Source organism: Pleurodeles waltl, chromosome 5 (genome assembly GCF_031143425.1).
Source record: "Pleurodeles waltl isolate 20211129_DDA chromosome 5, aPleWal1.hap1.20221129, whole genome shotgun sequence".
Taxonomy (NCBI): Eukaryota; Metazoa; Chordata; class Amphibia; order Caudata; family Salamandridae; genus Pleurodeles; species Pleurodeles waltl.
Window position 1 is genome coordinate 1,768,948,132 of NC_090444.1, and position 12,030 is coordinate 1,768,960,161.

Consider the following 12,030-nt stretch of genomic DNA (forward strand, 5'->3'; position numbering starts at 1 on the left):
TTTGTCTTTCAGTTCAAACACTGCAGTGGGAGCCCACCATCCTCAGAAAGAAGGGGACCTGCATTAAGATGCTGTTATACCTGTAGGCCTGTTGGGAGATGCTGAATCACAGCTGTTCTCTCTGGGGAAACCAGTCTGCAGCCTGACTAATCATACCATATAGACCAGCAAACTAGCAATGGCTCAACCCCAAAAATGTCCTTTATATTTTCATCTCCTATAAGGAAGAAGGCCCTACACATAAGTCAAACTAAGGCGTGGAAAGACCCTTCGTAAATCAAGTTGGTAATTCTTAAAACCCTGAGAAGACCACTACCACAACACCGAACTCATGCTCCCTTCAGATGTACTGTAGTGTTGTATACCTTTGTTCTTAGAATGCTGTTTCGTGCCCATCATGTTCGCTAGCAGTGCCGAGTGCAGAAAGATGTCCCATTCGTTCTCTGGGAGAAACCCAAACGTGTCGGTCTGGGGCTGGTTTTCCCTTCTGTTATTTTTCATGATGGTTGAACAGAGCAGAAAGGAAAAGCAGAGCTGGTGTTCAGTGAAAAGTGCAGAAGAAACAACCTGTGAAAACAAATACAACACAACTATTAAACTATTGTTAATGCAAAAATCCCTCATCACCACAAACTTAACTACTGATGGAGATGAGGGGATTCCAGCCCTAGCAGGGACCTGGCTCCAGCCCATTTGCCATAAATCCTCCCAGTTGCATCCTCTGCCGTGACCAAGCACTCAGGCAAGCAGCACAGATGAGTCTGCTGAGTGTGTGTTTTGAACAGTTGTCTGCTGCCACTGTTGTGGTGTCAGTTTGTGGGGGGTGAAAGTCTTATTTTTCACCATAGCATTGGGGTTCCACCCTTTTCTCTAAGTTGCATACTCTGGAAGCGGGTTTCGAAAGTCACATGCAGCACAACTGGATGCCATGGCTTTCCTACAGGCTCAGCAGTCCACTATGGGGAACAAAGTGCTCTGCATGTCACTTCATAAGTTGGCCAAGAAATGAAAAAATATATAAAGACAAGTTACTTTCTCAGGCTTGCTATGCATGTAGGCTTGCACGTTTAATTAAACGAATAATGCATTTAAATCTCATTTGTTTCATTAAACATACAAGGAATGACATGGGGTTAGGGTGAGGTTGCATGCAGTGCTCCCTAAGCCACTGATTGCTCCCCTAAGGGTGGCAGCTAGCATTCACCATTCACATTCCCTTTAGGACATCTTCCATCTTGTGAATGGATTACCACTCTATGGCTCAGATTTATGTTAAAGAGGTGCAGCGCTGTGTCAAAAATAGCAGCGCCGCGCAACGCCACTTTAGAAACACAAAGGTGCGCCATGTTTAGAGGAATTAAGCTGCCTATCGCCAACGCAGGCATCCTTGCACCATAGTGCAAGGGTGTCTGCGTTAAGGGGATCGATTGTTTATAGGTCCCTTCCTGCACATAAACAATCTATAATGGTGATTTGGCACAAAATGCAGCAGACATAGAAGTACCAAAGCCTCCTTTTGAATGATTGTTTATGTGCAGGAAGGTGTCCCTTCCTGCACGTAAACAATCTTCCATGGCATTTTGCGTCCTCTATGTGTGCAGCACACATAGAAAAAGCAAAAAACGAGGAAGAATAAAAGCATTCCTCCTCGTTTTGCCATGCTAACGCCACCCCCTGGGAAGACCACTGCCACAACAAACAAAACACAAAAAAGTAGTGTTACACCTCCTTGTAAATATGGAGCAGTGCTTAGCGCTATCAAAGCGTCTCGAATAGTGACAATCTGATGGCACTAGGGGCGCTGAAATATGCCCCTATGTAGGATGTCAGTAACCTTTCAGTGGTTTACAGCTGCAATTGTGGTTGCAAAGCATTGATGCATATCACTGTGACTCACAATGCGCCCTCCTCTTTGCAACTCGGAATGAATCGCTAAAGGTAGTTTGCAAGTCGGAAAGGCTTTTCTATTTGTATGTATTACCTTACCTTGTAAACATTTCCAGTCAAAGCATCAATGATGTTCTGCAGATGGGCCTGGAAGTGGTCTACTTCACCACTACATCTCTTCTCATTGTCTTCTGCTGTGACACTCTTATGCAAGTTCAGAGTCTGGTCTGTGCCAGACACAAAAGTCTGCTTCTCAGATGAGGTTACAGGCTCTTTGACATCACTCACTGATGCAATGGAGTCCACAAAAATCTGATGGAACCAATCCATGGGGAACTGATACATATAGCTGAGCTGAATGAGGTCCGCCACGACGAAGTAGAGCACGGCGCCACGGGTGGCGATAGGAAGGTAGTTTTTGCGGGCTTCTTCAATCGTGGCTTCTGTTTTTCCTGATGCTTCAATCCGCTTGACGATTGCTCGTGATGTCACTTTTGATCTCTGCAAGGTCTCAATGAGATCTTTGTCATCTAAGATATGTCCTGATAGCAAAACATGCATTTGAGAGTAAATGTACAGAAAATATTAGATCAGTTCAAACACTGTCAAATCTTAGTAACTGAGGACTTCAAGAAAAGGTGATTTTCTATGCTTAATAGTGTTTTGCAAGGGCTTTTGATGCATAATTCAATTTTAAGTTTATCATGATACAGCATAATAATTCAAGAGTACACAAGGATCACCAGAGCCAACCATTCTGCCAGGGGTCCTTTTTACTCTGATCATACAGACTCTTTTTCCAGATTTACGCTTGCTAGGTCTCTCTATTGCATATCTTTAGCTACAGCTGCCCCCTGAGCGACATGGGTTTATTACAGAGTAGCATATTGAGGGACAGGAAATTACAGGTGTACTATTTATTAAATAAACAAAACACACAAAATCTAAATGTAGCAGCAAAAGTAGCAGGTAGGATCACACACACCTATCTCGTAGGAGTCAGATCAGATTAATCTGTCCGCAGTTTGTAGGGATTTCATTTGTATCGTATTCTATCTACCTGCATTAGATACCTTAGGAAGCATTAGGCAGCTTTTACATTATTAAATGAAATATACAGGGTCCCCAATTGCATCAGATATGGATTAAGAAACATTTGGAGTTGATCCATATAATTCACAAACCGCCGTTTATTAACTTAAAGAAAATTGAAGAAATATGCAGCTGGTATGTTGATTCACAAATGTAACTGACTGGACTTTTTCACACAATCCACAAATCACCACCACCATCATATCCACTTTATGGGATCCTTCTCGGCCATATATATCTAGGTCATGCCAGTAACACACACCTCTGCACCATCACTGACCAGGGGAACCATGGGCCACCCTAGGGGGTTTGAAACAGCTGGACATCTACACTTCAATGAGCTGCAAACACATGTGACACATGCTCACTCTCCCTCAATTCATAGGGTGGCTATGAGTGGTTTCAGTGATCATAGATATAAGGAACCTAAGCTAGTGAAAAGGCTGCCAGTCTATCTCTGTGCCACTAGCTCCCACATAAATCCAGAGCTGGGCTTACTCCTGGTTGCTGATTCTAGTGGTAGTGGCTACTGCACGTTTTGTGCTCTTATCTAAACCTCTCCTGCACAATGGCAGCAGTAGCCAAGCATCAAGTCCACTGTCATTCAGAAACATTGTGAATACAGGCATTCACTCAGAGACCTGACTACCCCTGGCCGAGGAAAACATGGCACCCCGCTCTTTGATTCTGGCTTTTGGAGCCAGGCCCAAATTTGTGGGGAAGTGTTCCACTTAAGCTCCTCCAAGGTGATCACGGTGTGACCTGTTCAAGATCCAACTCCAATATGCTCATTTCTCATCCATTCTTCACATTCTTTAAACCTCTTAGCCAATTCACCTGACCAAGGAGAAGCATTACCTTCAGTTTTCTGCAGCAGGGTCAGAGATTTGTTCTCTAGTTCTAGAAGTGTTGAGAGGTCTTCAGCGATACTCTCTAGTAAGTGGCAGCGCTGTTGCTCGAGCTGGGGCTGTTCGTGTATGATGACGCTAGACAAAAGCTGGTCTTGCAAACCCTTGAAAGTTACAGTGAAGTTGATTATGGCAACCATAATGCAAACAGCTGGCAGGAAGTGAGGACTGGGGACTTGGGTTGTCAGGTACAATCTGCAACCAGGAAAGAACTTTAAGTTAATAGACCTGCCCGTCAAGTGCTTATAACACAATTGTTATAAAATAGCACTCAACTTCGAAATCAGACAGTATTAAAAATATACTGATTTTTATTCACAATAAAGAAATGACAATGGCCTTGGTTCTCCAATGGAATTGATGTGGTGACACTGACAAGATGTCAGACTCGGGGCAGAGGTGGTGGAGTTGTTGGAGTAGAAAAGCTTTCCTGGTACTGGTGCATTCTTACTTCTTTTCCTGACAGGAGTTGCATAAATAGGGGTCTTAATGGACCATAATGAAAGCAAAGAAAATGGCCCCAACTTCCCCCTTCTTAGGTAGTAACAGCAGCAACTGAGGTGCAGCCCTCTGTTGGCAGCCATATGAGCTGTCAAAAGTACTGGAAGGTGACAGATTAGTGTGACGGATGCTACATTGCTTCTGATTGGATGGTCATGATAGTGTCTACATTATCAAAGAGCACCTTAACATGGCTGAAACTTTGGGAGACAAATATGTCTATGCAGAAAATAGGGAATATAAGTCCTGTGCCACCTCAGCTGTTTAGTTGAAATTGAAACAGCAGGAGATTCCCTCTTGAGGTTTACTTACTTACTTCAGTGCAATACATTAACTGCTTTATGGACTACCCTAAAAGCCTTAGTGTGCCTATCTGTTAAGGGTGCATATCTACAAAGGGGAAGAATTTAACTAGACTGGGATAACAGGTTCTTTGGGATAGAGGCCCATAGTCTCTGAAATGGAAGTCAAAAACCTCCACAGGGACAAGGCAGAGGGCTGTAGCCGAAGACAGTTCCATGAGGCCGGATACCCCTTGGGCAAAGGACTGCTGAATACAATTTGCTGCTGTGAAGAAGAACGTAGCGGGTAAAGCCACAAAGTTCATTTGACCAGCGATGCACCTCTGGCGGGAAAACAAGGTTGGACTTGGTCTCCTTCTGACACTCAGAGTAGGTTTTAGCCAAACATTTTCCCCACTTTTGGATTTTGGCTATCTGGTCACCTTCAGCACCACTTCCAAGGGTCCAGGGCTAATGGGTCACCACTTGGAGGGTTAGGACTCACTTAGGTGTCACTAATGAAGAGCAAAATAATCACTCCAAATTTTTAAATGAATGACTTGACAGTAGCACCTGAAATTGTGGTTATATTCTATTTCCGAATCTCCAATCTTGATGTAGTCTTGTCCTCCTCTTCGATAGATCTCCTTACTCAAAATTGGCTTTAAACTTGGGTCCAAGACCTCAGCAACATCCTGAAAAAAAATATTTACTATTGGTTTTGGAGATTAAATAATTTCCTCTTGGCTGGCTCAATCAAAACATAATACTGTTAAATTCCATTTGTTTCAGTGGATTAGTTTAGCAGTTGGTAACAATACATTTTTGCTTTTAATATTATCTAAAGTAAGTTATATGAGATGAGGTTAGAAAACATTTGTTCACTGTTTGCCCTAAAGTTCACTTTGCGTAATCTGATGAAAGTGAGCAGTAAAATAGCTACAAAGTGGTATGTTCAGCCTGATATTATGCTTTAGAGAAGTATTCCCTCATCTTAAATGATTATCGCTATTCTTAGTTAGTTGAGAACACCCATGTACCTAAAGCATGATTAATCAAATTACTAATATGACATATGAGAGTCTTGTTGTCATTTTTCTTTACCTTCTAAATAAGTGAGTACTACAACTCAAACTAACATCAGGCTCCGTTAGGTGAAAAGGAAGTAAAATAGAAAGTTGTTAAAGGTAACACATTAACCAATTTGCATTTACAAGAGGAGAGTACGGCTTTTGGTTAGAAGTGAAGGAAGTGAGATATAAAATCAATTTCAAAATGATGACAACCAAAGGTATATATTTAAAAATTAGTATAATTAATTTTATGCAGTAACTCCACAACTAAAAAGAGCAACCAGTTTTGCAAAAGAGTCAATATACAGGAGATACATTCAAGTTGCTGATGGAACACCAGACCACAACGGATATGCGCAACAATGTTGCAAGTGATTAGGATTCACTTCCTTATTTTCTATGTTTCAGTGGTAAAAGCACGCCAAAGGAGACCTGCTCACACACTACTTTGGATTTCTGCACTATTTTACTTTCCAGAGTTAGTGCTGGACGTTCTAAGTGCTCAGCTCTTGAGGAAAAGAAAACTACAGCCTTTCAATAAAGCTTCAGTTTTGGACTGCTTGACTAGATATTTCAGGCTGTTTCTATGACTAAAATTGTCTCGAAACTAACTTTGTTCCGGTAGAACAGATCGTAGGTGCTACCGATGGAGCACAGCTTACAGATCGTCTTTCTTGGGTACTGAATAGTTCCTCCTGCTAAATCCATTTTAGTGGAATGTGAATGATTGTAACTTCTCATGGCGATCGACTGTGGGATTGCCATGGCTGGATAGAACTTTCTCACAGAGACAGAAAGAGGAAAAAGTGATAGTGATAGAAAGAGTGTGTGGGTGGTTGGTTCTGTGTGTGGTTTTTTTTTGTATTTGCACACGGATGCAAAGCTTACTAAAGTACCCCCTCACCAGAGTGAAGCTGCATTGGACGTTCTTCACACTCGCTTTCCCCAGAACCTAGCTCCTCGTTGGTTAAGATCAACAGAGCAAGTTAATTTTTCCAGCCAACAAAAGAGATAAGTGAATAGGTCTCCTTCATGACTTTCTTACCACTTACATCTTTACAACCAAAAATGCGGTAACTAGTCACATGGAATAATGTTAAACATTTTACGGTTGTCCATACCCCTTGCATTGCTTTTGAAAAAGGCCCGAATTTGTTCTGTCTGCAGCTCAGAGATTCTGCAGTAAATCTGAATGTACATACATAATAGGTCTAGAAAAGATTGTTCTTTCACTTGTGGAGCTCACTGAAAGAGTTTCCTGAGGTCCTACAAATGGCTGTACACTCATTAGAAGTGTGTGAAAAGAGTTCATGCAGGACTGAATTACTTTTGTAGGAGAATAGAGAGAATGCATTGGTTATCTTGTTTTAGACATGCACAAAAATGCCATATTGGTTGGTAAAATCCCATGGGAGACTCAGAGAGGAGAGTTGAGCCCTGCCTCTGGTGAACTGCCATGGGCACAAGATCCCCATACAAGATGACCTTTGGACAAGAATACCACCAAAGGTATAAGTGTCATACAATTAAAACTTTGGCCCTGATTACAAGTTCCGGGCTAAATTTAGATCTCTAAACAAACAGGAATTTGCACACTATGATAATTATTACACTTTCTTGCAAGTTTCCTAGGACATATTCCAGAAAGGCAAACCAGTCAAAATTTATCGAGAGAAAAGGCTCCGAACAAAATGCAAAACATTGAATGCTAACCCAAAATGAGAAACCGGAAATGGCGACATACGGGGTAAGATGAGCACTCATTTTAAAATAATGAAGCAAAGAACAAAACTTCAATGTGAATACCTATATGTGGGTGTGGATGATAATGACGGTTATCAAGTTTAAAAAACTCAAAGAGATGGCAGTCATTGTGCTCATACCTGTAACAGAACAGGTTCCCCAAAACGGATTGCATTTTCCACTGTTTTCATGAAGCCTGCATCAGAAGCTTGGACTTGGTGCAGCTTTTCGCCTTCCATCTGGCATATCCATTTATAGGCTTGGCCGTGGGGATCGATGAGCAGTGGCCACCGCTGGCCATTCTTCACCAGGATGGCATTCTCAGTAGAATACTGATCTGGTGGTAAGCCTTCATTTTGCCACTTACGGACCTTGGTAAAATAGAGCGGGTTACAACAGCATTACAACCAAAACGTCTTCATCAAACAAGTCCCAACTGAATTGCCTTTCTCGGCCTATCATATAATTAGGTATGTTATTCAGATAACACAAAATAACATTCTTTCATGAAGGAACTGTTTTGTTCTGTATTCTCTGGAGTGGCTGTCCCCTTTTTAAAGTACTATCCCCACATTGATTCCATAACAGGCACACCACACTACTAAAATGGCGCCCAAAGTCCCCAGCGTTTATATCTGGTCAACGCAGACTACATCATTTAAGCCAAGCAAATGACAAAATGCATAAAAGTTTAAGCAACACTTTATGGTTAGCACCTGAACATTATCCATTCTCCAGCTGGCATATTAAACAGAGATCGTCTGAAAAGCTCTGTATCTCTCTACAAAATGCTGCGATTTGTGCTTAATTTGCACAAAAAGCTGTGACATTCCCTCTGAATTTCCCATACCTGACTCACTTCTCTCATTACATACCCTCTATGTGATGATAAAATACCACCTGTTAGCAATCATATTTGAGGCTCCCTGTTTTCCATTTTTACTGATAGGTGCAGAGAGAAAACCATTTATTTTCCTGACTGTATTTATTTTTAAATGTGGATAAAAACGGAAATTAAGCTCTTTTTTGAGTGGTTGTCAGGCCAATGCTTGTGCAGACTGATAGGTGAGGCAGCTGAAAAATAAAGGCATTCTAGTCATGCGGCTTAAACAGAAATAGATGTGCATAAGGTTGATATGAAAATGTTCAAATATTTATATAGGTGAATTGATTTATCTTCTGTGAGTCTTCATGTCATTGAAACCTCTCAGACATGCAAATAAGGATGGACATTTATTTATTTGTTAAATAAATGTGGAAATATACTAGTTTCAGCTTAATTTTTCACAAAACCAAAAATAAATATGAATAAATACAGATAAAACTAGCAAAAAATAAATATGGATAAATACAGCCAGACATGTCAAAAAATAAATGCCATAAAACCGGGAGCCCCATTCATATCCAGCAGATGGCTCATGAGATCACTTTAGAATGTCACCTTGTCAAATTTATGAAGCAGTTAGCTCCACATATCGCTGAAAATCTGATAGTTTAATTTAATAATTCTATAACTGATAGGAAAATGCTCAAGGAATGGGAAAAAGCTATTTTTAAGCCTTTAACTTGAAAAAAAATAATTCCTTGGATGCAAACTTTCCTTCAGCCTTTTCTAAATTTTAGAGAAATATTTTTCAAAAGACACAGGACTTTGAGGAGCAACAAGGCCTGCTGCAACCTTTTCAACATTGCTTCAGACCAGGTAGAAGAATGGTGACTTGGACTGTCACTGACAATTCTTGGCGAGAGGTGGATGTTGGAGGTGGCAAGGCTCTCGTCATTTTGGACTTATCAGCTGCAATAAGTACAGCCATGCGTTCCTGATTAAAGTGGCAACTTGAGGCCGCCAGTTTTGATGACCAGATGAATAAATAGCTGCTATTGACTGACCAACCGATATCAGTCAGTCGGCCATTCCACCGTTGATTCTCACCTGCAAAAGGTTAGTTGAGATGTGCCACAAGCCTTGAATTTTTCACCTTTTCTTCTTAACATCTACATACGACTTCTAACATAGTATTTGTACCAAACAGGGGGTCCACTCTTACATGCATTCTAGCCTCCATCAACAGTCCAATGGGTCTCGAAACACCAAGAGTACCAATCGGTGTCAGAGATTCTGACCTATATCAGAGGTGGACAACTGGCAATTGTCTAACATTAAACCCCACAAAAAATAGGGTTTGATGACATTTTGCACATAAGCAAGTTGGGAAACAAGCTTAGCTAAAGTCAAGGGGTGTACTCTCACACTGTTGGTGTGCAACTTCAGTATCTATGTTATTCAAAATCTTTTACCTGATATCCAAATGGCTAAGCCCGCAAGCACATGTTTTAAAGCTCAATCTATTTATTCAACAGGCATTTCATAACCCTATCTCTCCTATCACCCTACTACTAATTCAGCTTGTAAAGTTTACATTCCCAGCTTCTAATACTACATTTTATTCAACCATCGAAATGTGAACGATTTTTACATATTTCTTGTATCTGAAAATATTCTTAAATTGGCAATTTTTGGGGGGCTATTTCCTGTTACTCTGTTATTTGCATTTCTAAAATGTAATTATTCCCCTAACGTTATACAGACTGCTCTGATCCACTTCCTAGTATTAGGCCACATTCTATAAAACGGCTATTAAATAAAAACATAAATAAATGTAATCTTGAGAGTTAGCCAAGGAAAACAAAAATTCTAATTTTCTAAAGAATCTTGATAAAACTTTCTTAGAGTACCACGGCTCTTTCACCTCTTCTTGTGGAGTAATCTCTCAAATAATTGTTTTTTTCAGTCAATACATCCTCCTCTTAACCCCTGCAAAAAAAAGGTCTAACAGCGAATTTAGTTTCAAAAATAAAATCTGATATTGAGAAAAGTGAACATTTTGAATGAAAATCAGACTCGTATAGGTCAATATTTTACTGCAGTGTGTAATTCGCAATTACTTAGAAAACTGAACGGTCACACTCTTATTTTCAAATGTTTTGCTATCAAACAATTGCTTTTTGAATTTGAAGTGTCAAACTTTTGGTCGTCCTATTTGATTCGAAACTCTTATCTCAAACTTTAACAGATGGCCCCACAGCACTAGCAGAAAGCTACGGGGTATGGCCGAGGAGCCAACATTTATTTTGACCTGATACCTTATCCTGAGAAGGTTTGAAGGCAACCATGTGGAGATTTCATCCCTAAATCCATTGCATTGTGCAGCACAGAATGCGAACGAGAAACCTGAAATTCATTGTCTTGACAGCCACCGATAAGCTTTTCATTTCCAAATCCGTTCTAAGGGTTGTGCTAATGAATATCGAGATAGAAGAATAGAATTAACATATCATTGAGGGACACAATATCAAATGGTATGTGCTTATAGGGAAGTACAGAATTACTCTTCCTGACTCCATATATTCGTACCTTGAACATAGGTCAAATATATGTGGAGTTAGGTTTGGAAACTCCAGACTTACCCTTCAATGTTTTTTTCTTTATATTTCTCCTCGATATTCTGTTCCATGAATATTGTGGGTTTGATATTCGGGATGGACACCTTTCCAAGCAACAAGGATCAAATTGTCTTGACAGTAAAGTAGTGCTTAAAACTGGTGTATTATTCATATAGCACATAAAATAAGAGTTAGAAAAACAACACTTCTAAAGCCTAGTAATTTTCAAGAGAACCTTAATGATAATATATCTTTGTGCAGAATAGTGAACAAAACAGCAACTGGTTTGTGCAGGAGAAAAGATGCATTTCTCACAATAATGTGCATCCCAAGTTGCTCTCTGCGATCTATATAAATCGATGCTGTCCCACAACTGAGGTATAACCAGAAATAGCTGCTACGCAAGCGTCCACTAAGAATCACTTCTTGGATTTTATGTTTCCATGCACAAAAATTCAGACTAATCAGCGACATGTTTTCCATTGATTTGGACTTCCTATAGTGATGTAGTCAACCCCAAATTACTTTACTTTCAGCCACATCAGCTCATTACACTGAAGAGGTCCAGATAGGTAAGGACTACAAGAGATATGAACACGCATGTGCTAGAAAAGAGCTCTTTGAGGTGCGGCCACAATGTTGAGCAGTCTGTAATCATTCACTATGTTTTCTCAAATGTCATCATTCTTCTGAAAACTATTGAATAGAATTTTCCAGATATACTGCACCAGCAGCTGCATTCAAGTAGATTCCTAGTATGATTTCTTGCACCTCTAGACTATTTGGAGAAAAGATACTAAGTTTTCTAACAGATGGACAAAACATGTAGTCACATACTTTATGTAGGCTCTCACCTCATTTGTTTCTGCCATGATCCTGATAAGGGAATAGTCTGCTGACACTGGAACACTGTGGTTGTCACAGAGCTTCAACCATTCATCCACCAACGCCTGCCGGTACCCTGCTGTAAATACCCCTCCGTATACAATAAATGCTGCCGACACAAGTATATCTCCAACAATTCCTTTTAACCGCTGGTCGAGTTTTTCAACCGACTCCTTCCATCGGCCCTAGAAGCAAAAATAATATTTAAAGAACAAG

The 12,030-nt window shown here is 40.4% G+C and overlaps 1 protein-coding gene across 1 annotated transcript in view; it reads right to left on the minus strand.

Annotated features, from left to right (window-relative positions):
* The window catches only part of DNAH14 (dynein axonemal heavy chain 14), a 923,784-nt gene that overhangs the window by 157,861 nt on the left and 753,893 nt on the right, over positions 1-12,030 (minus strand). Inside the window, exons 66-71 of the mRNA XM_069236199.1 lie at positions 11,784-11,999; positions 7,626-7,856; positions 5,243-5,364; positions 3,838-4,082; positions 1,987-2,429; positions 366-567 (exon numbers count right to left, since the gene is read on the minus strand). Coding sequence (XP_069092300.1) covers positions 366-567; positions 1,987-2,429; positions 3,838-4,082; positions 5,243-5,364; positions 7,626-7,856; positions 11,784-11,999 — 1,459 coding nt within the window. The remainder of the gene's footprint in view (positions 1-365; positions 568-1,986; positions 2,430-3,837; positions 4,083-5,242; positions 5,365-7,625; positions 7,857-11,783; positions 12,000-12,030) is intronic.